At 48.1% G+C, this 17,180-nt stretch overlaps 1 protein-coding gene across 7 annotated transcripts in view; it reads left to right on the forward strand.

Annotated features, from left to right (window-relative positions):
* Window positions 1–882: 882 nt before the first annotated feature.
* Window positions 883–17,180, forward strand: part of TINCR (TINCR ubiquitin domain containing) — an 88,412-nt gene continuing 72,114 nt past the window's right edge. For 5 of the 7 annotated variants that reach the window (XM_061601576.1, XM_061601577.1, XM_061601579.1 and 2 more), the window contains exons 1-3: window positions 883–1,299; window positions 5,031–5,083; window positions 6,854–7,045. In XM_061601576.1, coding sequence (XP_061457560.1) covers window positions 884–1,299; window positions 5,031–5,064 — 450 coding nt within the window. In that variant the 5' untranslated portion in view covers window position 883 and the 3' untranslated portion in view covers window positions 5,065–5,083; window positions 6,854–7,045. Of the gene's footprint in view, window positions 1,300–4,931; window positions 5,084–6,853; window positions 8,049–17,180 lie in introns of those variants that run through there. The other 2 variants (XM_061601582.1, XM_061601575.1) reach the window with 2 other exon arrangements.

Here is a 17,180-nt window from a genome sequence, read left to right on the forward strand (position 1 = left end):
CTACCTTCGCTTTGCCTACGGACTTTTTATTATCCATCCCAAACAATTATGTCAGGGAGCTCGGAAAGCGTTCACAGGTTAACTGGGAGGACGCACACAAGGGCGACGGCGACGACGGCTGAAGCGCTCGACTTTCGCAAGGATCCAAAGCTGCTCTGAACTTTGCAATGCAGCCCTCCAACCAAACAATGGCTCTTCTTACCTTCTTGCTTTCTTATGCACCCAGCTAAGTTCTACACAGAGTAGACCTGCGGAAAAGGAGTGGGCCGAAGAGAGTCACGCCAATTCATTTCAGTGGCTGTGCTCTGAAACGGGCCCATGTGGGCTACGTGTTCAGCCCAACGTGTATTTGGCTGGGCCTGCCGACACTGGCAAATGAATTGATTCCTGCTTTGTGCAAGTGAGGGGGGGCTTCCGCACGTTGCTGGACTCCCATCTCCCAGCTGACACATGACCAGCGGCCGGGGATGATGGGAGCCGAAGCCCCGGAAGGTAGGAACCCCGGGAAGCTGCCTGATTCTGTGTCAGACTGTTCTATCTAGCTCAGTATTGCCTACACTGATTGGCAGCAGCACCCTAGGGTTTCAGACAGGGAGTCTCTCCCAGCCCTACCTGGAGATGCCATTGGGGACTGAACCTGGGGCCTTCTGCATGCAAGGCAGGCGCTCTGCCACTGAGCTACGGCCTTCCCCGAACGCCTGGAAGGCTGCAGGGGTCCTTATCCTTGATGCACTTAAAGCTCTATCTTCTCGTATGCATCAAATAATGATAATAAAGCCATAACAAAACAACATCAATCATAATAATACCCTTCCAAAGGAGTCCAGGGTGGCAAACTGAGACTCCCCTGCCACAAGGCGAGTTGCGCTTTGGAATGTGAGGCATGCAGCTCAACAGCAGTTGGCCGGGACCGGTTCAGCCAGCCCGTCCGGGTGGCGTTCCCTCCCGAAACCCTGGCTGGGAGTTTCTCATCTCTCCGCCTCAGCTTCATGCTGCCTGCTTGCCGGCGTCTGGGCCGCCTTCCCGAAGCCGGAGGGGGATGGAGACCCTGCGGAGAAGCCTCTCCCGGTGGAAGAAGTACCACATCAAAGTCCACCTGGCCGACGACGACCTCCTGCTCCCACTGACCGTCCGGCCGACCGACAGCATGATGGACCTGCGGGCCCACCTGGTGAGGGAGGGTGTCACCTCCTGGAAAAAGACCTTTTATTACAACACCCGGCCGCTCGAGGAGCACGAGACGGTGAAGGAGGCCAAGATCCAGAACGGCTCCGTCGTCCTGCTGATCAGTGACAAACGGTAGGTCCTTTGGGTGTCCCCAGGAGCAGCTGAGCGGGGAGAAAGGCCACAGCTCAGGGGCAGAGCGTGCAGAAGGGCCCTGGTTCTGGGCTGGGAGAAGCCGTTAGTGTGTCGGCAATAATGAGCTGGCAGTGGATTCCTGCATTGCGCAAGGGGGTGGGCTTGATGGCCTTATAGACCCCTTCCAACTCTACTATTCTATGATTCTAGACCAGCGGTCTGGCTCAGTGCAAAGCAGCTTTTGCTGTTCTGTTTGAACCAGTCCTTTATTCGGCACCATGAGGACTAGAATCTTAGCTCAGTGGCAGAGCGCCTGCTTTGCATGCAGAAGGCCCCAGGTTCAATCCCCCAATGGCATCTCCAGGTAGGGAGAGACTCCTGCCTGAAACTTTGGAGAGACGCTGCCAGTCAAAGTAGATCAGGGATAGGGAAGCTTTCCAGATGCTGCTGCTGCTGCTTATATTTATACCCCACCAAGTAGCTCAAGATGGTGTGCATGATTGTCCCCCTCTCTGTTTTGTCATCACAACAATCCTGTGAGGTAGGCTTGGCTGAGAGATGGTGATTGGCCTACTCACATGGAAGGGTGAAGAACTGAACTGAACTGAACTGTTGGCCCATTAATAGACACGACTAACAGATTCCTTCATTTCAATGGGTCTTCTCTGAGGAGGGCTTAGCTGAAGACTGCCCGAAGACTGCAAAATGGAAACTCTGAGAGAAGCCAAAGCTGAGAAATCGGACGTGGGGAGCTGTGGGAGTTTGGCTGCCCTGTAACCTTGTAAAATAAATCCCAGCAAATGTTATCTCTTCCAGAGGAAACCAGGCCTTGGGACTTATCACTCAGAGAAGAGGGGCAAGCGCCCCACAATCTGAAAGGAAGCTGCCTTCTACCATGTCAGACCGTTGGTCCATCCAGCCCTATGATATACTCTGACGGGCAGCTATGCTGCAGGGTCTCAGGCAGAAGGGCCGTAGGTTAGGGGGACAGGCCGTAGCTCAGGGGTAGGGCACCTGCTATGCATGGGAGAGCCCCCAGGGTCAATTCCTGGCATTTCCAGGGAGCACTGGGAAATTTCCCAGCTTGAAATCCTGGAGAGCCGCTGCCAGTCAGGGTTGACAAGATGGAGCTAGATGGGAGCCTGTGGTCTGACTTGGCAGAGAGAGGGTTTCTGTTTAACTTTATGATCAGAGCCATGAGGACTAGAACCTTACTTCAGTTTTACGAGAAAAGTTATCGTTTGGTGGTGAAGCACCCTGCCTTGTGCGTAGAAGGGTCCATGTTCCCTGGCATCTCCCAGGAGGACCGGAAAAGACTCCCTGCTTGAAATGCTGCCAGTCAGGGCAGGGAATGCTGAGCTAAATGGCCTGAATGGTATAAAGGCATGCATCCAACATTTCCCCTATCATAGAATAGTAGAGTTGGAAGGGGCCTAAGAGGCCATTGAGTCCAACCCCCTGCGCAATGCAGGAATCCAAATCAAAGCATTCCGGACAGATGGCTCTCCAGCTGCCTCTTGAAGGTCTCCAGTGTCGGAGAGCCCACTACCTCTCCAAGTCATTGGTTCCATTGTCGTATGGCTGTAATCAGGCTGTGCTCCCTGATCCTTTTCTCTGGGAAGGTGCCAAGGATTGAAACTGGGACCTTGCGCCTTCCACGCAGGTGCTCCTTTGCTAAGTTAGGCTCCCTTCCCAAAAGGCTGCCCCCCTCCCCTCCCCAGGAGGAAAAGAGCAAATATCTGCCTGTCAGAGAGAGAAGGCGGCTGGGAGAAACTCTTCCTGCATTCAGGTAGCTGAGGATACACCCAAGTCTTTATCCCCCCCACACACACACTCTGGATATTTGAGCGTGATCATCATGTGGCATTTGGATAAACAATCATCATGATTCTCGGCTGAAAGTTCTGCCTCTCGCACTGCGCCTCTCCTGACTCAGCACTCAGTCACGCTTTTGCACAGCAGCCCAGCTCGTTTTTCTGGTGCCGCCGGTTTTCCTCTTGGGGCCTTTAGAGGATCTTCTCCTTGCCAAGGTTTTTTCTAAAACAGAGAGAGCAACTGGTGCGTAGGTGGGTGTGCTAGCGTTTTGGCAACAGCTGTGAGGCTGGAAGGGGAAACCCTCTCACAGCCCGCGTTCAGTGTTCTCCGCTCCGGTGCCGACGAGACCGTGAACCTGGAACCTCTCAGACCTGGAACCGAGGGGTGGGAGAAAAAGCTGGTTGTTTGAATTGAAAGGCACACCTGCTTGGTTTGCCCTTGTCAAAGCCATATGCGAAGCGAAATGCAGCCATCCTTTGAAATTTGCACTTCTCTAGAGTTTTGCAATGCAGCTTTCAAGCCAACGAACGTGTACACATATGCATTTGCTAGGGCAAGGTGTGCATTAAAATGCCTATGTAGTGAAGATAACATCAAACGCTATAGTTTAGGGGGAATTGCTTTGCAAAAACCAAACTGGTTACAGTAAGAGGAAATTTGCAGTAAAAATTTTCAGGAGGACTTTAAGACGTGGCAAACTGAAGTGGGAAGAGAAAATGAAATGGTAGACTCACTCATCCCTGTCTACAACCGGTGGAGGCTGTGGCGGCTCCAGTGTCAGTGGGGCAGTGGATCCGCTCCGGGTTTTACTCTGAACGTTCAAGGAGCTGTCCAAAGTGCTGAAAGCTGGATGCACCTTGGACAGCTCCTTGAAAGGTCCGACGAAAACCCGGAGCGGATTCACTGCTCCACTGTCTAGAAAGTGGGGTCTCCTCAGAGTAGCTGATAACTGCTGGATGCCCTCTCCTCCAGAATGCATTGATAGCTTGGGTATGTAGCGGGTAAGGTGATATTTTTGGCATCCTGGCCTCAAGCTGCATAGGGTTTTGTATGCTTGTGTCTCCTGGGTGTCAAGGGCCAGCTAAAGATCACCCCCACAGGGAGTGGCTCAGGGGTTACGTGCCCTGCCACCTGTGCAGCTGTGGGCAAGCTTCATAGTCCCAAGGAGACCCATTGCCCCCCAGCTGGCTGTTGCGGACAAGGAAGGGGCTGGCTTGTGCAGCTGTGGCAAGCTGAGCAGGCCCTGGCCAGCTGGGGAGGACTAGCCTCAGAGGGAGGCAATGGTAAACCCCCTCTGAATACCGCTTACCATGAACACCCTATCAATATAACCAAAATAAGGATTCATAGGGTTGCCATAAGTCGGAATTGACTTGAGGGCATATAACAACAACAAAGCCTCACGTGCTTTGCAGGTCATGTTTCTTGCCATTATCAACATTCCACGACTTGCCCTTCCCACCCTCCCTGCTGTTGGAATGTTTGTGAACATTCTGTGACCTCACACTACGTCAGTCAATCTCTTGGGCAGGAAAGGACTCACCCATAGGGAGCTGCTAGGTGGCTTTTTTTGTTTTTAAAGCCAAAGCCATAGTGCGGAGGTGCTTTTATTTCCTGCAGCTGTGGAATCGGCTTCACTGATTTACTTTTACAGTTGTTATTGCTATTTTCTTTGCGGGAGAGATAAATATCGTGCAGGAGTGATTTCTTTCTAGTAGCATGGGTCTGATCTGATGCGTGTCGTCCCCCCCTGGCAATCGTTTTTTGATTGATGTTTGCATGCAGTCTGACGATCTCTCTTTTCTTAAAAAACACAGGTGATGCTTGCTTTGGGAGCCTGAGGAATTGCCTGGTATGGCGCCATCATTCAGAAGGAAGATATATATTTTTTCTCTCTCTCTCTCTCTGTCTCTCAGGCAAAAAAGGGGGGGGACTTCAGTCCTCCAGTAGCGGCTAGAAAACATTCAAGGTAAGGCACGGGAAGATTCTGCTTGCATTGATGTGCAAGGATTTTGATTCAGTTCGAATTTCAAGCTGAATGTGTCAAATTCTCACTTTCCAGAGCAATCTGAGAACTGAAACACAGCCGTCCTTCCGAATTAGCACTTATTCAAATTTTGCAGCGCAGTTCGCCAACCAGACAATGTCTACAAAAATGCATATGCCAGGGGGATGTGTCTATACAAATGAACACACGAGTGAGAAGTAACGTGCAGAACACATTATATGACGAGAAATGGCTTGCAAAAATGTATGCGTCAGGCAAAACAGCTTAGAAACATGTGTTCATTAGGAGAAATCCGTAGTAAAATGATGGAGAATTTTCATGAGGATTTAAAAAAAAAATCCACAAATTGCTGCAGAGATGCGGAGAAGTGAATGTAAGATTTGAAAAATGAGACACGGAGAGAACAGAAACTGACAGATTTGGGAAATTCCTTTCCCCCCCCCCCCAGCACAAACAGGTGCTTATCTTGAGCTCCTGGATAGGCTATGAGATGTGGCTGGTGGGTGGAATGTCACCTTCTCCCACAGCCATTACTGATCCCCCTCCCCAATTCATCACTGTAATTTTGCTAATTGCCAACATCCTGTGACTTATGCTTCCTCTTGAGGTGTTTGAATGCTGTTGAACGTTCCGCGACGTCATTCCAGCTTGACTGATTCTTCCTCCTGAGCTATCTGAGTGTTCATCAACATTCTGTGACATCATAGTCACTCGGCGGCCAACTGTGTGCATGAAGTGGCTGGGAAGGCTGGCTGGAGGCAGTTTTTTCTCTCAACCTTTTGGGTTTGTCTATCCAAATATTTGCCATCTTCTCCATTGCACAGTGACGACATTACAGACATTTTAGAGGTGGCTTCACTGAATCAAGAGATCATATGCCCAAACCACAGCTTTCGTAGACATATCAGCCCATCTTCCTTGCATTTAGAATTTTGCCCTCTGGAGAATGCCAATGCTCAGCTTTTTCTAACTATAAACGCCTCCTCTCCTGGACCCCCCGCCCTTCTTAATTTGATTAGCCCTCAGCATCGCTCAGCAAAGCCAACTAGTAGTAACTGGATATAGTTCTTTACACAGTATATAGAAGTATATAAAATTGTGCATGGTGTGGAGAAGTAGAGAGGGCCCAGTTTCCCCCCACCCCTCTCCTAGGATTGCTGTCAACTGACTTTTGCTCGAAGGAGACCCATTGAAATTAATGGCCATGGCTAACTTACGTCCATTGATTTCAATGGGTCTTCCTTAGGGATGGAAAAATCTGTCATTGCCAGTTTCTCTCAGCGTCTCATTTTTCCAATCTTAAATTCACTTCTCCACATCTCTGCAGCAATTTGCAATGTTAATATTTTTAAAAAAAACCCTCATGAAGATTCTCCCAACATTTCGGTGCAAATTTCTCCCAATAGACGTTTTGACTTATGTATCCACTTTTGCAAGCAATTCCTCATCATATAATGCAGTTTGCTTTGTTTTTTTTTTTACAAAGATACTAATTTTTATGCACACTTTCCCCCGACGTATGCATTTTTGTGGGCTTTCGAACCACACTGCAAAATTCGAACAAGTGCAAATTTTGAAGGATGGCTGTGTTTTGGTCCTTGCATCATTTCAGAGAGTGTGAATTTCATAGATTCGACTTTCAATGCAAACAGAATCAAATTTCTTCTCCATTCCTGTGTTTGATCAACTAGCTCTGAATGAGTGTCCCTGTTCTTCCTTGCTTAATTACAGGTCTCGAGTGAGGAGGAGGAAAATGAGAAAGAAGATAGGCAGGGCAAGAGTGCCTCTACTCTATGTTCTGTGCCAGCATGATCACTGGAACGGAGGCATCGATGGAACCAGCAAGTGGCACTTGTGATATTTACACTCTGGCTGAGCCTCCGAGGCGCTGCATGTCCGTGGGTGCCACCCAGGTCATCTCCGGTTGGTGACCTCGCAGAGTCTTTCTTCCTGCAGTTGCTCCCTCTCACTTTTCAAAGTGTGCCTTTTTGCTGGGAGAGATACCGCAGACAGGTTGAGGCATGGCAGCCCTGCCCAGTTGCTGGGTGGAAAAGAGGAGTTTCAAGCGGAGAGGGATGTGAGAGTGAGAGAGGTGGGGTGGTAGTGGAGGTGGAAGGTTTCAGTCTCCTATGCGGAGGAAATGAAGGTTGAAGCAACTTGAGGAAGGGCTTGTGTGTGTGTTTGGTCCTCATTTTGCTTCAGAAATGCAAATTTGATAGATCTGGCTTTAAATGAGTACTGAATTGAATTTCTTCCCCCTTCCCTGTTAGTGACTGTGGTGCAAGAATCCTCACCTCATTTCTGCCTGGTAAATAATCATTATTCCTTCTGTTTCTGATGATCAGGTGTGTCATGTTGATTCTTATGTAGCTAGCACCACAAACGGGAACTGATGGGTTTGGGAGAACTCCAAGATTTGCAAAAGTAAAAAACCTATGGGGAGATTGCCCCGCCCCGCAAACATAGCCAAGTACGGACTTGAGTGTGCTCTGTGGCCATGGAGTGCTGGCTGTGGGGAGATGGTGCTGGAGAAGGGGAGTGGGATGAAGTGGCTTCAATCCTGAACAGGTAGTACCCAAGGCACTGCCACATTTTGTTGCAGATCCCACTTGTGCAACCATAATAATAGCAAACAGCCGTTTGTATGGCGATTTTTAAAAAATGGGTTTGAGCCCGTCTGTTCTCTCAGGAATTGGTGGAAAAGTTCTGCAAAGTAGGCCAGTTTATGATTACTATTTATTGTCATTCCCAAACTGAAAGGTGGGCATTGAGGACTGAGAAGTGTGGTTTGCCTAAGGTGTGACTGGGATGATTTTTGAATCAGCTGAAGGCAGATTTTTATGTATTTTTATTTATTTATTGCATTTATTTATGATTTGTGTTTCCAGGGCCTTTATGCAATAAAATGCAGAATGTATGTGTCTGAGTTGAGATTAACCTCATTTTTGGATTTTCATGCTGGCCTGTTACTGTGCAACCAGAAATAGTATATATATATATATATATATATATATATATATATATATATATATATATATATATATATATATATATATATATATATCTTTCCTTCTAGCGCTGAATGTTAACTGTTAAACTGCTAAGTTTAAAAAACAAAACATTTCTTTCAATATCTCCAAATTGGAACTCACTGAAGCAGGATGGTTTGAGTCTGTTTTAAAGATACATTCATGGAGGGTTGCTCTATCGGTAGGCATTGGGGCTCCAAACAGGACCTCCATCTGTAGTGGAAGTATATCTCTTGAAGCCAGGCACTGGTGTGTGCGTGCGTGTGCAAATAAGACCAGAAGGTTGTTGGTGCCGAGGTACCCGGCTAACTGCTGTTGGAGTGCAGTGGTGGAGGAGTTGGACAGTCAATACGATCCAGGAGTTTGTTTATTTGTTGAGCAAAATTTTTACTAAAACAACCCCCCGAGGAACCTCAATGCGGTTCAAACATTTCTTGAATTTGTTCGAGGTCACTGATCCTTTGGGTAATCTTCCCTCCCCTAAATCTCAAATGTTAGCCTGAAACTCTGACATCTTGATTAAGATATTTATATACGTTTTCCTTTTCCCTCCTTTTTGTCTTTTCCTTTTGTGTCGTGTCTATTTGATTGTAAGCCTGCGGGCCGGGACTGTGTTGTTTCAATGGATTGTATACAAATTACCCTGGGGGGCCTTTTTGGCTGAAGGGCAGAGTATAAATACTCTAAATAAATAACTACATGCATGGATGGCTTTGTTTTGGACTGCTATCGCTTCCAAGGCGATAGCCACTGCCGGTCAGAAAAGATCATCCTGGGTTAGAACAAGGGTTAGGAATTTCAGAGCCAAATGTGGACCTCCAGGCTTCTCTATACGGCCCTTGGGATAAAGCCTTACGGGCCTTGCTTCACGCTCTCCTTGAGAGAGGTGAAAGAGAGGTGAGTTTGTGAGTGCAGAAATCTCTGACTTGGAAAGCTGCAATATAACTTGTTCAAGCAGGAGGTTCCTCCATTGCTTCCATCATGTGCTTTTGCCCCCGACCCTCACCCACCACTGGCATGCGGCCCCTGAAAGCTTGCAGATGAAGGACTGTGGCCCTTGGATTGGAAAATGGCTTCGAGGGACATCTAGCCTGAAAGCCACTTTCACCATTCGCAAGGTTTCGGCAGGCAGTGCCCATCTACTGTTAAGCACTTGTATATTAATCTTAAGGTCTAGAAACCTGGAGCAGAAGAGCTTGATTCTCAGGGTGCCTGAGATAATGTGCACTGCTATGGCCTGCCCTTTTTTTTTTTTCTGCATCCCACCTGCCCCAAAGAACTGGGGCATATATACACAATCCTCGGCAGAAGGCGGTGCCCAGAGAGGAAATGCATGTGCTTCTCTAGCCAAACACAAAATTGGTTGTCCCCCCCTTTCCTCTCTTTCATAGGAGCATTGCTGTCCTGATAATTAGCAAAAGACTGTTTTTATTTAAAAGAGCCGGGTAGAGAGCAAACAGGATGGAACCCGGGGAGGAGGAGGAGATTGTGGGAGGACGCGAAGGTGCTTTCTTATGCACAAAGAGGGAAGATAATTAGCAGGCCTAGAAATAATAATAACAGCAACAGGGAAGACTTGAAGGTTGACACACACATGCACACACACACATATACAGAGTGCAGGCTGGCTCTGTTTTTTCAAAGAGAGAACTCAACATGCGCTTCTGATGGGATTTGTTTTGCGGCGAAACATTCCCCTTTTCATCTCATTGACTGTCTGCAGGTGTGTCAGGGGCTGGGCAAATCTGCCCACTTCAGTTTTGCATTTCTCCTAAGCTGAAGGTCCCTCCTCCGCACGTTCGCCTCACTTTGCGAATTCCTTTCTTTAGAATTTTGCCGCGTGAAAATTCACCAGCATTTTTGTGCAAACTTCTCCCAACCGGCACACTTGTATACAATTTTGGAATGGGGGAAGCTGCCTGACACCGAGTCAGACTCTTGGCCTGTCTAGCTCAGTGTTGCCTACAATGACTGGCAGCAGCTGCCCGGGGTTTCTTGCAGGATTCTCTCCCGGCGCTAGCTGCAGATGCCATTGGGGATTGAACCGGGGAACCTTTGGCATGCAAGCCAGATGCTGTGCCATGGAGCTACCTTTTTGCACAATTTCCCCATACATTTTTGTATGTGATATTCACTAATATATCCATGCAGTCATTAACTGAAATTGAGACAATAGTCAAGAAATCAGCAGAAAGCTAGGACTGGGGAGGGCAGCTATGAGAGAACTTGAAAAGGCCCTCAAATGAAAAGATGTATCACTACTGAACACCAAAGTCAGGATAATTCAGACCATGGTATTCCTGATCTCTATGTACAGATGTGAAAGTTGGACAGTGAAAAAAGCAGATAAGAGAAAAGTCAACTCATTTGAAATGTGGTGTTGGAGGTGAGCTTTGTGGATACCATGGACCGCAAAAAAGACAAATAATTGGGTGAGAACAAATTAAACCAGAACTGTCACTAGAAGCTAAAATGATGAAACTGAGGTTATCATACTTTGGACACATGATGAGAAGACAAGATTCACTAGAAAAGACAATAATGCTGGGAAAAACAGAAGGGAGTAGAAAAAGAGGAAGGCCAAATAAGAGATGGATTGATTCCATAAAGGAAGCCACAGACCTGAACTTACAAGATCTGAACAGGGTGGTTCACGACAGATGCTGTTGGAGGTCACTGATTCATAGGATTGCCATGAGTCATAATCGACTTGAAGGCACATAACAACAACAAATGTGCACACATTCCTTGACTGGAAAACTGATTTGCAATAGTCAGAGAAATCTGAATAAGTGCAGATTAGGCAGGTTTGCTTTTAAATGCAAACTGAACTGAATTTTCCCCCATTCGTAATGTGCTTATGATATTTATATCTTGTCTGTTGCCCATGAGGAGCTCTGGGAGATGTCCATGGCTTCCTCACCGTATGTCCTCATGTGACACGTGAATTGGATTTCTTACCCATCCCCACAGTCAATTCACTGATCCCACACTGAAAGCAACAGAAGAAAAAACCTGCAGTCCTATATATAAAAAACCTTCATCTCTGGCATGTGGCCATTTGGAGCGCCAAGCGATTTGCTCAGAAAATTGATTCTTCAAAGCGTTGGCCCCATCCATTTGGAATATAAGCGGCTGAAGCGCGAGGGGTGGCGACCTGCTTGAGCTGCCTGAAACCTGTTAACTAGATTGAGGAGATCTTTATCCTCTTGCTTTGTCTCGAGCCAGTTTGCAGACAGACCTCCCTTTCCCTGCTTGCGGTTTGAAGGCCTTTGCTGGAATGTTCCAATCAGAAACCACAGTGGCAATAAAATATCCTTTCACTCTGATTGGCTCCAATCAGCACAAAATGACAAGGATTCTTCTCAGTGGCCAACACACTCTCTTTTCATGCTGATTGGCTCATATGTAGGGACATGGCTGAGACCCTGCCACTAAAACAAATTAAGGGGTCTATGACCCTCCACGACCCCAGAAGGCTACACCCCTGCTCTTGTTTGGTTTAAATGAAATAGGAACAGTTTGCAGTCCTATTTCTTAGCAAAGTATATACGCAACAGCGGGATTCAGAATAACTAGTCCCACCTTCATCTCTCATCCACACTAGTTAAATTGAAATAAACAACAGTCTTCTTAGGTAAAAGGGTATAAAGAATATTTACTCACGACCTTTCATATGTTCAGGAAACATTGGCTCTAGCTTGGACAGAAAAATAGAAGCCATAGTCCAAGGTAATGGTCATCTTGGAAGAGAAGCATTGCTTCTCACTCCCTCAAGCTTAATGGAGAATATGCAAAAAGGATCAATATCCTTTAACAAAGAACCCTTTAGGAAGTTACATCACAGTAAACAATTATAGAGATGTCCTCCAATTGTGATGAACCCCAGGACGGGCCATCTGCACCCGGGACACGTGGAATCTCTGACATTGAGGCTGAACAGCCCGTGAGCCCAAGGGAGAGGCATCACCTCTGACACCAGATGGAGACCTGGCCCATCTGGAGGAGTGCCCAACTACAGACGTGACAAAAGGGTCACTAGATCCTTCTGAGAAAGTAGGAAGGTGTATAAAAGATGGACAAATATGTCAAATCCAGTTTCTCACTTTTCCAGTCTTAAATTCAGCTCTCTACATTTTTGCAACTGTTTGCGTGAAAAAAAAATCCTCATGAAAATTCACCAGCGTTTTAGTGAAAACGTCTCCTTACGCACATGCTTTTGCAAACGGTTTAGACCAACAGACACAGTTTTGCAAGCTGTTTCCCTCATGGCACTTTTGCATGTTATTTTCTCCAATATGTGCGTTTTCATGCATGCTTGACCTTAGTATATGCACTTTTGCACGTTATTTTTCACAAAAGACACATTACCCTGGTCTATATTTTTGTCCATGTGATGTGACTGGAAAACTGCATTGCAAATTTGGAGAAGGATGGCTGTTTTCGGGTTATATTTTCAAGCAGCACAAATTTGGTAAGTTCACTTTTAATACGAACTGAATCAACTTTTTCTTCCATCCCTGTCCTAGCTGAGCCTTGCTGCAGCAATGTGATCTTCCTGGCCTTTGGCATGTCCCTATATCCTTTGGCCGTAAACTGTGGGTTGCTCCTCAGTCCTGCCTCCTTTTCCACCCCTCTGTCCCTGCCTTCCTGTTTGGCTTGTCACTAGACTTTCACCTGCCCCTGGTTCACCTTTCATTGCTTTCCACGGGCCAACTTTGACCCTGTGTCTCTCCTATTTCTTGTGGCTCTGACGTTAGTGGGACAGTGAATCCACTCTGGGTTTTAGTCCGAACTTTCAATGAGCTGTCCAAGGTGCTGAAACCTGGTCCCAAACGTGAGCACCCTGGACAGCACTTTGAAAGTTTGGACTCAAACCCAGAGTGGATTCACTGCCCTGTTGACATCAGAACCACCAGGCTCCACAGCTGGTATAGCACAATGGGGAGGAGAGCCTGGCTGGGAGGCCAGAGTCTGTGAGTTCAAATCCCCACTCATGTCTCCTGGGTGTCAAGGGCCAGCTAAAGATCGCTCCACAGTGAGTGGCTCAGGGGTGACGAGCCCTGCTACCTGTGCAGCCGTGGGCAAGTGGCATAGTCCCAAGGAGCCCCCAGCTGGCAGTTGCGGACAAGGAAGGGGCTGACTTGTGTAGCTGTGGCAAGCTGAGCAGGTCCTCGCCAGCTGGGGAGGACTAGCCTCAGAGGGAGGTAATGGGAAACCCCCTCTGAATACCGCTTACCAGGAAAACCCTATTCATAGGGTCGCCATAAGTTGGGATTGACTTGAAGGCAGTCCCACTGGGGTGGTAACCAGCCTGAGAGTGTTCCATGGCTGAACAGGGCTTTGAACCCAGTTCTCTACAGCCTGTCCAGCGCTTAGCCTCTCTAGCGGATGGGTCGGTGCTTGTACTTTACAACAGAGGAGGCAAAATTGTCGGCTTGCCTCTTCCCTGAAAGAAACCTGGAAATTCTTCCAGTGAGAATTCACACTCCCGGCTGTAGTGATGTATTCTAAACATGCCCCATTAATTATTGACTCGCTGGCAGCGCTGATCCTTGAATCTTGACAGATGAAGAGTTTTTAGTGTTTTTTCCTTAACATTTCTTTACGGTTTGCGAGATGCCTCCGAGGCAGAGTGGGGGGCGGAGAGTGAGAGAGAGCGCGCAAGCACTGCGATTACCGAATGTTTTGTGTTCTGTGCTCTTCAAGAGGAGCGCATTTTCCTTCACCGTCTCATTTGACACTGGCCTATTAAAAGTAAATTATCAAAGCCAAATGGCTGTAGCCCAAACATACAAGGGATGGGGGGGGCACGCACGCGAGAAGGCCAAGATCAAAACAAGAACAAAAAATTATGATTGGGCGTCTTTTTGAGTTCAATGGCATTTATTTCTGTGCAATCATGTTTGAAAATGGAAATGGACTGCCTTGATCCTGACTTATGGCAACCCTATGAAGAGGGTTTTCATGGTAAGCAGTATTCAGAGGGGGTTTCCCATTGCCTTGCTCTGAGGCGGAGAGGCAGTGACTGGCCCAAGGTCACCCAGTGAGCTTCATGGCTGTGTGGGGATTTGAACCCAGGTCTCCCTGGTCCTAGTCCAACACTGACCCAGGAGGGGGAGAGGAGGAGATTGGGTGGGTGGGCACTGGGCAGAGGGGAAGCCTCTTTCCAAAAGGAAAATATTGCTTTTCAGCGTTTCCCCCATTGTTTTATTCTACAGCAGGCACATGAAGCCTCCCACCCCAATTTAAACCAAAGCTGTCCCTGGCCACATCCACACCAGGCCTTTATTTCACTTGGGACAGTCATGGCTTCCCCCAGAGAATCTTGGGAAGTGTAGTTAGTGAAGGGCGCTGAGAGTTGCTAGGAGACGCCCTGTTCCCCTCACAGAGCTTCAGTCAGAGCGGCTGACTGTTCAACCCCTCTGCCCACTGGAGCTCTGTCAGGGGAATGGGAGTCTTCTCTCAGCAGCCTTCACAAACTACGCTTCCCAGGATTCCTTGGGGGAAGCCATGACTGTCTTGCGTGAAATCAACATCTGGCGTGGGTGTGGCCCCCTGATTAGCCCAGCAGCTGGGCGTTTGGCTGTGGGAACCCCGACAGGTGGTTCTTCCTGAGCATTCCGTTCAATGCAAAATTTCTTAACTAAAAATCAGCCAGACATTTTTGTCACTTTTAAACTGCAGAAGGCGAAGGTCAGAGTCTGGGGCAAGGTCAGTGACAGGATCCCAGGTGCTCTGTGAACATGGCTGGTTTTGAATGAATTTCACTATATTATGACAGAAATGAATGTAATGCATTTCACTATATTATGAGAGAAATTATCTCTGACAGGAAAAAAGTCCAAAACGGCTCTGGGGTTTCCCCCCTCTCTTTTTAGACTTTGAATTGTCTCTGACTGTTTTGTGTGTCGCCGTGAACATTGACAGGGTGGTTAAGCAAGCGTTTCTGAGTTCAGGACTATAAATTTGGGAAGGTTTTGTTTTGAAATGAGCTTCTGGGAAGCCTCAGAATGGCAGGGGGGGTATTTTCAATTGAACATTGCGGAATGGGAAAACTCCACGCTGGCTAGAGTATACTAGCCTCCGAGGACGGCGATGGGAAACCCCCTCTGAATGCCGCTTACCATGAACCCCCTATCCGCAGGGTCCCCATCAGTCGGGACTGACTGGAAGGCCGTCCATTTCCATGGCTTTCCTTCCCACAGCGCATTGTTAAAACTATGGAATTCGTTTCCACGGAAGGCGGGGATGGCTACCAACTTGGGTGGCTTTGAAAGAGGATTAGACCAATTCATGGAGAGTAAGGCTAGTACTAGCCATGATGGCTCTGCCTGCATAGTCAGGATGCTTCCAAATACCAGTTGCTGGAAGCCACAGGAGGGGAGAGTGTTGCTCTTGCGCTCAGGTCCTGCTTGCGGGCCTCCTGTAATGGGCATTGTGAGAACAGGATGGTGGACTAGATGGGCCACTGCCCTCATCCAGAAGGGCTATTATTAGCCACAGCAGCTGAGAATGGAGCCTCCACAACCAGAGGCAGTCTACCTCTCAGTGCCAGTTGCTGGAAACCGCAGGAGGGGGAGAGTTGCTCTTGCGCTCAAGTCTTGCTTATGGGCTTCCCATAATGGGCATCTAGTTAGCCACTGTGAGAACAGGAAGCTGGACTAGTTTGGCCACTGGCCTGACCCAGCATGGCTCTTCTGATGTTCAAAGCAGATGCTCTGCCTCTTGGACCTCTGCTCCAGCTGCTTTCTCTACCCAGCCATGGAGCTGAAGGGAAACTGTTGACTCTGTGCATACCCCACAGTTCTTTTGCATTCTGTATTTTCCCTTCCTTTGCATTATCGTTATTATTTTACAAAGGGCCTGCTCATCTTGACATCGTTTATGGAAGGTTAAAGTGGCAAGGGGGAGTGCAGAGAATCTATATCAACAATCTATAAAAACCCTTCCATAAAAGCCTTTGTAGGGTTTTGCGTGTGTGTGTGTGTGTGAGAGAGAGAGAGGTCCTATCCCGTCCAAAACACTTATTCTGCGCAGGATGCTGACATAAAAACATTTAACTGGTTCGGGCAGGGGGAACATAAAAATTTAACATGGGCAGAAGCAAACAGTTAACAATTTTGCAAGTCTAGCGTGCCCATAAATAAAAAATGGAAATGAATTTGGCAGGCTTTGCAAAAACATGGTGTGTTTATAGGCTGGAGTGGTGTACAGCCAGATCTGAAAGTCTTCATAAGGGTCATAAACATACAAAGCAAGCCACGTTACTTACCTGGTTGTACAAAACCTGAGCCCAGGGGAACGCATTTGCCTGAGGGTCGGCAGGCAGGTCTAAGCACATAAGAGCCCTATTGGACCAGGCCAAAGGCCCATTGGATCCATCATCCCTGTGCCCCACAGAGGCCTCTAGGAAACTCACAAGCGGGCCATGAAAGACAATAGTCCTCCATGTTGCTTCCATACAGCACTTAATTGATGGTAGGCAGAGCTGGCGCCAGACATGACTGGGCCCTTGGGCACCAGCCTGCTGCAGGCGCGCGGCTCCTGCCCGTTCCACCTACCTCTCCTCTGTGTTCTCCTGCTGCACATGCTGTGCGCGCAGGGCTACCATCAGCCAAGATGGCGGCGGAGGCTTCTCTAAGGGGCTGATGCCCCTGCTGCCATCTTAGTTGATGGCAGACATGTGCGGTGTGCTACATGCATGCACATGCCTGCCATCAACCAAGATGGTGGTAGGGGCATCAGACCCTTAAAGAAGCCTCCGCCGCCATCTTGGTTGCAGCAGCAGCAGAACACCGGAGAGAGGTAGGTGGAGTGAGCAAACGGGTGGGACCCTGCCGCAGATCGTGGAAGGGGAGCACTACTCTCCTACCGTAACAATGGGTCTTTCAGGGGCCCTTGGCCAGGGCCTGACCTGGCCACCCTTTGGTGCCGGCCCTTATGGTAGACTACCCCTATGTATGGGGGTTTAATATAACTAGTCATTGATAGACATACTTTCTATAGAACACAAGAACAGCCCTGCT

The sequence above is a fragment of the Rhineura floridana genome, chromosome 18, assembly GCF_030035675.1.
Source record: "Rhineura floridana isolate rRhiFlo1 chromosome 18, rRhiFlo1.hap2, whole genome shotgun sequence".
Lineage (NCBI taxonomy): Eukaryota > Metazoa > Chordata > Lepidosauria > Squamata > Rhineuridae > Rhineura > Rhineura floridana.